We start from the raw sequence: 9,370 nt of genomic DNA on the forward strand, positions 1-9,370 counted from the left end.
AGGTCCCAAGTGAAGGGGCCCTAAAATAGACTTGTTAGAAGCTGGAGAGTCAGGCTCTTGCTACCAGGAAGCAGGTGTCTACTATTACCGATTAGTACGAGGTGGTTGATGTTGCTACCGAGCTTCTCCACGTCCAGCATGAATTGGACCTGGTTGTCGCACAAGTTGGAGTGCTGGAAGAGACAACTTCCGACTGAGTAGTAATATTCTTGAGGCAGACCGATGAACCGTCGAGGCAGAAAATAGCTTACTATATACTGCCCGACTCAATGCGGAGGTTGAGGAGGCCTAGGTTCAAATGGAGGCTTTGATGATAGAGAAGGATTTCCTCTAGGCTTTCACCAGGAATGTCACCCGTCACTTATTTGAAAATGCCAAGGAGCAGATTCGTGTGATCCATCCGAATGATTACTTATCTTGGATGTTCATTGACAGATTTTTGGATGAGGGTTGGCTATTCTTCGAGAAGAAATATGGGAGCCTCATCGAGCTGCCCTTCCCATCTAATTGTATCTAATGCTTCGGTTCACTGATTATATCACTACTTCGACTCTTCAAAGTGTCTATGTCACTAGGTAGAGGGATAATTATCATAAGGATTTTGATCATGGTTATTTTTGATACATGCTGGATGAAAGATGTTGGTCGGGTTTACCGTGATTTACACCACTACGATGTAGCAATGAATCTTTTACTTGATTTCTTCATTGGTGGTGATAGGCGGCAGACCAAAATTTAAGCCACTACGATGTGGCCATCAATCCCGAGGTTCAGTTCTTCATCGATGGTACCTAGTGGAATGATTAAGATTTATACCATTGATGTTGCAATAATCTTGGGGTTGAGTTCCTCATCGATGGTGTCGGGCTTTTGGAGATAACTTGATTGGTGTGACATCCTATAATAATCTCCTCCTAGTTAGGGCTTGTATGGTTTGTATTTGTTCAACTTAATGATATATTTTTAGGTCTTGTAAGGATAGTACTTATTCAACTTAGCAGAACTTTTAAGACTTGTAACAACTTCGTCTGGTTGTAGATTGTAAGATTTGTAATATCCTCATTTGGTCTAAACTTGTAAGATTTGTAATAGTTGCTTCCGGTTAATAAAATTGCCTTTATTACTCTTGTTATTTTGCTAGTGCTTTATTTCTTCCAATGTTGTTTAAGATTCCTTACTCACTCTCCGACATGATAGCTTGTGCTCTAACAATCCGAGCTTGAATTCAAGTGGCCAATGCTGGCTGAACTATGGGAGCTGGGTGAAGGTCGAGATGGAATGACTCATTGAAATCTGGATTGTGTCACTTATTCGATTATTATGTCTCGCCCATCTTGATTCATGGGTCCTCCACGCTTCTTTTAAGAGCGGATGACTAGTCCAGGGTGGCATGGCTTGTTCACGATCGTCGGTCGTCGACCAAGGGCAACATGTTTTGTGCCTTGGGGATTTTTTATGGGGTCCACCCAGCCAAGGGGAGCATGGATTGCGCGCAAGGCTGGTTGAAAACGTCGGCCAAGGGGAACATGGTTCGCACCTTGGGGGATTTTGTTGATGGAGACCTGTTGGACAATACACAATAATAAAATGAAGAATATCTCGTTATCATATAATGTTCGATGTTTTTACAATGGCTTTATCTCAACCATTTAAGAAGGTTGACTAGTTACAAGTAAGTAAAAAGTAGTAAAACATGTGAAAATTGACGAGATGCCAAGGTGTTGCAAGGTTGGAAGGAGTCTAGTTACTTCGGCTTATGGGTGGGTTTGAGGCTCTGATGGTAGAAACTCCTAGTCGTGTACTGATCACCTTTAACCGTGCAGACTTTAAGGTTGTTGCAGAGGAACATCATATGCAAGTGCGAATTGAACACCACAACTTCAGGGCGTTGAAGGTTTGGCATCCCATGATGGTGTTGGAAGCCGACTTACAATCAATGACCAAGAACTTGGCTTTGATCATCTTAAGATAGGCATCTCGTTCATGGATTTCCATCTTTTCAAACAGGTGTTGGAACATGATGTCTATGGAACTACCATAGTCTACGAACAGCCGACTGGCGTTCTTGTTATTTAGCTTGGTCATGATGATTAATGGGTTGTTATTTTCTCGGACGACGCCTTCGTTGTCCCGATCATCAAAGGAAATTTCAGGGCTAGCACCATTAGAAGATACCCCTCATGTCTGATCTTGAATTATCGCCCGTGGAAAATCCTCCGGAGAATGTGTTAATGTCCACCATGCTTCACTATCTTCTCTGTTACGAGCGGTAATGATTGTAGCACTCTCAGCTTCGAGGGCATCTCTGGTGCTCACGAGGAGGAGATCGTTTCCTTGGGAATGAGTGTTTTCTTGGTAGGTTGGCCCGATTAGGAGGTGATCGTCTTTGCGGGGCAAGCCCGACTATGAACTCATGGAGGTGGTCTTCCTGAATTAGGTCCTCGATAGTATCTTGCAGTTGTGTGTAGTTGTTGGTCCAATGACTGAAAATCTTGTGGAAGTCACAAAACCTAGATTAGTCTTGCAGACTACCCTTCTGATTTGGATTTGCTTTTGGGAGTAGTGCGAGATGGGCGAACATGACTTCTTCTAAGATTCGTGATCGGATGATGTTGAGTGGGATGTAGGTGGTGTACTTTGGTCTTTTCAGTGGGTCAGCTCGTTTCCATTCTAGGGGCGGGGCCTCTTCCCTTCTCTTGAGTGGATGTTAGATTGGTACTATGTTATTAGTTGGGCTTCTAAAGTTTCTTCTAAGTTGATGAACTGCTAGGCTATAGTGTGCAAGTCCTCCATATTGTTCATTTTTTCCTTGGCCAACTCCATCTTGAAGAGGCTTTCCCGGAGACCCATAACTAGAAGATGTACTACCACATCGAGAGTCAAGATGTGGACCTTTGTTGCCTCCTCGTTGAAGCAGTCCAAGTAGGCTTTGATGGATTCTGTGGGGCCCTGTTTGATACCTGCCATGGTTTAGGATGATTGGGGTTGGGCCTTGCTAGTTGTGAATCATATATTGAACATGTCTATCAGTGCTCCCTAGTGATCGATGTTGTTGTTTTCCAACAGCGTGAACCATTGTAAAGTTGTCCGCTTTAGTGTGAGTGGGAACGATCGACACATGATTGGGTCAGAGGCTTCGTGGAAGAGCATGGAGCCTTTAAAGGCATCCAGGTGGTCCTAAGGATCAATGGTGTCGTCATATTGATCAATGTTGGTGGAGCGAGTCAGTTGTGGCAGTAGAGGGTACACCATGATTGCAGTTGTGAAGGGATGTTTTGCTCCATAGTGGTACGAATTGGACGATCACTTTAGATGAGAGGTTGTTCTAGGTAGAGGGGATGAGGGTGGGTGCATGGGGTGAGATTCGCTAGCTGACTTACCCTCGACTGCTTGCTCAGTGGGTCGAGGTGGTGTGAAGCTACATTTAGTTTTGGATTGGCGTAGTTCTTTTAGAATATCTGCTTGATGTTGGATGATGTCTTCTTATCTTTCCATCATCTGGATGAGCTATTGAGTGGTTGGCTTACTAGGTTTTGGTTAGTATCATGAGTTCTTCTTGCCTGCTTGGAGGGTTGTTACGGGATTGAGGTTTTGGGAAGGTGAGTTGTCGTTTGGAGGCATGTTAATTGGGACTACTTCAATGTAACTCAGGGGGTTATATTGGTTACGGATGTTCACCATGGTGTAGGTAAGTCATAGACGGTGTCAACTTTCTTTAGTCTTGAGAATGTGGATCTAGTTCAATGTAACTCAGGGGGTTATATTCATAGACGGTGTCAACGTTCTTTAGTCTTGAGAATGTGGATCTAGTTGGAAGAAATATAGTGAGGAACTTTCTAGTATAGTTTAAGAAGTGCTTGAACGTGTGGGGGAGGTACCTGAAAAGGTTCTTTAACGATCAAGTCAGTATGTGAAATATATATAGAATATTATAGAATAATATCAAGAGATATGTTAAGAACTTAGAGAATAGTAAGCAAAAGATATAGTGAAAGAGTAAGTAAGTAAATAAACTTCCTTAAGGGGGAGAACCCCTATTTACAGTGGAAAAGTGAGTCGAATATTCCCATGTAGATATTGTTGGTATGGCCAACGAAATGGCATGTAGGATCTGTCTCCAACAAGCGATGATTGATTTTCCCATATTAGGTGGCTTTGGAAGATTCGTACTTTGTTGAAAGTTGACTTACACTAATATTAGTATGTGTCATTACGTCATCGATCCATTTTTTCTATTGTCGAGAGGTACAGTAGGGCGTAAGTTGCATGTGGGATGTAGCAATGGTATGTGTCATGCAGTTGGCGCGACAATAGAGTGTCAAAAATGGTCTCGTACTATCATGTTGTTTCTACCTGATCAATACTTGTTGGCTCTGACTACTCGATTGTTTGGCCGAGGTGTCTGAGTGTCTAGACCAGACTTATTTTGCTCAGATATAGGTTGATAGTTGTAACCTCTGCCTAGTTATGATGCGTATTCTAGAACCGGGATGAAACATCATTCATAGTAGTTATTATTGTAGATGTTTGAAATATGTTATTGTATTAATCTCATGTTGCCTAGTATTGGAATGAAGTAGAGTGACTAATATTATATATTGGACTCGAGTACCTTTTTTTAATGTACACGAGATAAAAACACCAAATAGAAATACACAATGGGCACTTGGGCTCATTTGTGTGTTAGAGTTTGTCATCCTTATCCTCTAATAATATTTTGGTAGGTACTCAAAGCTCATAGAGACGTAGGTATAATTGACCGAACTCCGTTAACAATTTCTCTTATCTTATTACCTTCTTTTTATTTTTTTCTCTTTATTTGATTGTTGATGTTCTATAGCAATTTAGGGGCAAAATTATTGTCGGGGCAAATAACTTCAAGAAAGATATAATTATAGTCCAACTACTAATTATCTTGTTTGGTAATTAAGTTAAATACTTAAAGATAATTGGTTTTGACTCCTATTTTTTTTTATACATTGGAAACATAACAACAAAAAAGAAAAAACTAAGCGAAAGGATTGAGATCCATATCAAGATAATATTGACAATTAGATGGAACCATGTTCCAGGTCTTGAACTCGGCAATAAAATGTGATCCAAGTTTTGCCATAAAATCAGCCACCATGTTAGCCTCTCTAACCACAAGCTTAACTTCGACAATCCAATCACGAGCTAGCCAAGTGCGAACATTATTGACAATACACAAAATTCGATGGAGACGGATTTGAACTGCTTCTGAAATAATTTGCATGGCTGCGAGGCAATCACTTTCCAGAATTATCTGTTTGAAACTCAAGTTCCAAGCTAAACCCAACCCCTGATCCATTACCAACAGTTTTGCAAGGATAGAAGAACCTTCTCCATAGTTAGCAGAAAACCCTGACAACCACTTGCCTACATGGTCACGAAGAAGTCCACCCACTCCCATAATATTGGAATCTCTTGTGTAGCTACCATCGACGTTAAGTTTGATCTTACCTTCAGCTGGGAAACACCAATGAAGTAGGGGAAGATCATTTTCTAAGGTAAGACCCTGCTCCAAGTGGCGCCATTTCCAACAATCATGATGAGTATTGCGAGCAACTAGATGTATGTCCCAAGTGTTGTCACCTAAAATGGAGTTATTCCTTCATTTCCACACCCACCAAACATCAACCATGAAAAGGAGCCCATAGTGTCGTTTATAATTTGCCAACCACCAACTCCGAAAAGACTAGGGGGCCAGAAAGAGGGAGAAGACAAACCAAGTCTTTTCCATAACATAGAGGAATCTGGGCAGTCCCTAAAGATATGCATTAGATTCTCCACATCCGCATTACATCTAGTACACCTTGGATTTGACTCCAAATTCCTATTGTAGCGTAACTCGTTGGAAGGTAAGGCCTCATGAAATCCAAGCCAACACATGAACTTTACTTTCTCGGGAATCCTTAGCCGCCACACCAATCTCCAAGCATCTGATATAGAGTTACCATCCTCTTCATAATAGTTAAGCCATTTGTATCCTGAATTAGCATTATAAATTCTTGTAGCATGACCATCCCAAATCCACCTCTCATCCTCAGTATGAGAGCCCGGCGAAAAATTATTTCGGATGCAATCTTTAAGCTCGAAGGGAAAAATAGTGTAAAGATTATCAAATTCCCAATTACCTTCCATCCAAAGATTCTTCACTCGGAAGGGAGAATTAGAATTATTGACAAAGTTGACATAGTTGCATAACTTGCTAAAACCTGACCAGTTATCATACCACATAGACCTATCACCACTTCTTAGGTGCAAAGTGAAACCCTCCTTAAGATTATGAGTAGCCTTCACAATAATCCTCAAGTGTAAGAAGCAACCGCTTTATGTGGAGCAAACAACATAGAATTCCCCCCAAGATACTTGTCATGCAAGACTCTACACCACAGCTTATGACTGTGACTAGCCATGTTCCAGCTCAACTTTCCAAGAAGAGAAATGTTTGTTGTTCTAGAATCTCTTATCCCAAGTCCACCATCATGTTTGTGCCTCTTGAGAACATCCCACCTTACCAAATTAAGACTTCGTTTGTTAACATCCTCACCCCAAACAAAATTCCTTGTCATCTTATAGATGTTGTTGCAAATACTTTGGGGTAGCCATATAACCCGCATGGTATAAATAGGAAAAGAAGAGATGATTGACTTCACAAGACAAAAAAAACCAACCTTATTAAGGAGATTAGATCTCCAAGTAGCCATGCGCCTCTGGATCTTCTCCAATATCGGATTAAAAAGAGCTCTACCCACCTTCCCTTGAACAAGCAGAATTCCCAGATAACTTCCAAGATTACTAAGCACACGCATAGAGCAAAGATTCATGAAATTACTTTTTCTTCATTTAGTTACAGTTCTTGAACAAGTAAACTTAGACTTCGCCACATTAACTTTCAAACCTGATGCTTGGCAATACTCCCTAAGAGTTGATGAAACCATACAATTATTTACTTTTCCTAAGTACCAGGTTTTGTTTTAGGGTTGGAAAACATCAGATTAGTCATCCAAATGTTTTTTTTTAATCAAAGCTAATTTAATCACGATTAAAAGTGTGGCTGAATTTTTATAAATTCGTTATTTAATTAGTAATAGTTATAAATGCAGGCAATCTTTTAGAAAATGTGGACAATCTTTTAGAAAATGTGGACAATCTTTTAGTCACACCTCTGAATGCAACAATTTTATAAACCTTGATAGTTGCTTATTTTCCACGGTTTATAGTTAACTGGGAACAATTTAATCTTGGCTAAAGGCTGGCTATTATATTGGTTTGATGCAAATTTCTCAATAAGAATATTAATTTATATATTTTGAATTTCCAAGCAATTTTTGCAAGTTTTTCCTTCAAATACGAATTCCACAAAATATTATCATTTCTTGCAGGTTACAATTGATGTTGTTATTAAAATAGGACTAATCATCAAATCAGATATAGGATACTGTATTAATTCAACCAACTGACCGTAATCAAGTTGTTGGCAGGTTAAATTAGACTTATATATACTAGTATGTTGATAGCTAGTATTATTTTTTGTCAACTCACATTTTTTGAGATTGATTGTATACTCGGATTATTTGAAACGTTGAATGATTTAATTAATTAAATGGTTATCTCCATCCCCACTATTATCAATATTTGAGTGAATTTTCCTCTATGTCTTAAAATTATAATAATAATACCACAAAGTTGGTAATTGAAGATGACTTCAATGGTAGCAGAATGCAAATAGTGGTGAGAGGTCCTTATTTGGAAATTCTAAATATTTGCTAGAAAATATATAATAAAAAGCCTTAATTACAAAATAAAAATGGTAAACGAAAGTTAAAAATCATGTCATTGCACACAAAGTTGACCATGATGGATAAATAGACCCATTATTTACTAGAATTTGTTTATATACTAAAAAATAAAAAGTAGCCATTGTAAAAAATTATACACACTCGATACATTATGTATTGTTCATTTATTTTATTTTTTTGAAGATTCAATAATTATTTGATGCATACATTTTTTATCTTTATCTGATTACAACAAAGATTTAATGTAATTTAAATGTTGGAAGTTAGAACGTTATATTTTTTGTTACAAAAATAGACATTGCAACCGCACCAAGAAGCTTGGAATTTGTGGTGGTCGCCTAAATTCATTGAAAGTGAGCGGTGGTGAAATCCGCGTCACACCTTCACTCTCGTTGTCCCCTTGGCCATCTTCTGTTTTTATTTTCCAACTAGGCAAATTTGATATCAAGGTTGACATTGAAATTTTAATAGGTTATTCTAAAATCTTTAAAGGATACTGCACTTATAACTCTTAAATACGGTTAAAGATTTCAGACTTACTTACCATTATTTTTATTATCACATCCTATAAATTCATTTGTATTTTCGGTAACTGACTCTTAATTGAGTAGGATAATAAATTTATGAGATAATTATATTGACAACCTCTGAGTTTTAGTGAAAATACACAAACTACCTCTCACTTTTTTACATCTACACAAACCTCCTCTAGTTTTTATACTTTCATTATAATGACCACCTTACATTAGAAATAAGTGTAATCTTTTAAACAAAAAATGTGATAAATGCAATTAAATTAAACAAAACAAGATATATTGTGGGGAAAAATCCAAATAATATACAAATCAATATATCTTTATTATTTTTGGTTACAAAATGCATCAACAATTCTAAAGAGATATTGTTTAAATCGCTTTTATACTATATCGTAACGAACCAAAAATAATAAAGACGTATCGACTCATATATTATTTGGATTTGTCTCAACAATATACCATATTTTGTTTAACTTACTTGCATTTATCACATTTCTTTTCAAAAAAATTACACTTATTTCTCATGCAGATGTGGTCAGTGTAATAAAAGTATAAAAATTAGGGGGTTTGTGTAGGTATAGAAAAGTGAGAGGTGATTTGTGTAATTTCAATAAAACTTAGGGGTGTCAGTGTAATTTACTCTAAATTTATTGTGATACTTAAATCATGAGGTTTTCTTACCTAGTTGATTAATCCTTTAAAATGAGCTATAATTTTGTGCTTAAGTGATAAGAATTAGTATCTTTCATTGAAAATTGTGTCATTAAAATGATTATTGTATATTATCGAATATTCATTGATTATTGTATAGAGGAAGGATCTACTTACTCCAAAAGTAAGTTTTTTTTAATTTTACTATTCATTCTAGTCATTAATTTTAGGGATATCCAATAGTTTGAATTAGTGAGTAAATCTAAATCATTAGATGTCTATAGAATTGATGGCTAGGATGGAGAGTAAGTTAAAAAAAACTTACTCTTAGAGTAAGTGAATCCCTCCCTTATTGTATAT

At 37.6% G+C, this 9,370-nt stretch overlaps 1 protein-coding gene across 1 annotated transcript; it reads right to left on the minus strand.

Moving 5' to 3' along the window:
- Positions 5,009 to 6,833, minus strand: LOC109332471. The gene is made up of 3 exons (XM_019567452.1): positions 6,696 to 6,833; positions 5,834 to 6,315; positions 5,009 to 5,630 (listed from the first exon to the last, which is right to left on the minus strand). Exons 1-3 carry the CDS (start codon positions 6,831 to 6,833, stop codon positions 5,009 to 5,011), a joined length of 1,242 nt encoding a protein of 413 aa, XP_019422997.1.

This window comes from Lupinus angustifolius, chromosome LG18, assembly GCF_001865875.1.
Source record: "Lupinus angustifolius cultivar Tanjil chromosome LG18, LupAngTanjil_v1.0, whole genome shotgun sequence".
Lineage (NCBI taxonomy): Eukaryota > Viridiplantae > Streptophyta > Magnoliopsida > Fabales > Fabaceae > Lupinus > Lupinus angustifolius.

Coding starts and splice junctions, on each gene's coding strand:
- LOC109332471 (XM_019567452.1), bottom strand. CDS start 6,833: ATGCGTGTGCTTAGTAATCTTGGAAGTTATCTGGGAATTCTGCTTGTT. Junction 6,316..6,695: donor GATCTAATCTCCTTAATAAG/GTTGGTTTTTTT, acceptor ATTATTGTGAAG/GCTACTCATAATCTTAAGGA. Junction 5,631..5,833: donor AATTTGGAGTCAAATCCAAG/GTGTACTAGATG, acceptor GTGGAAATGAAG/GAATAACTCCATTTTAGGTG.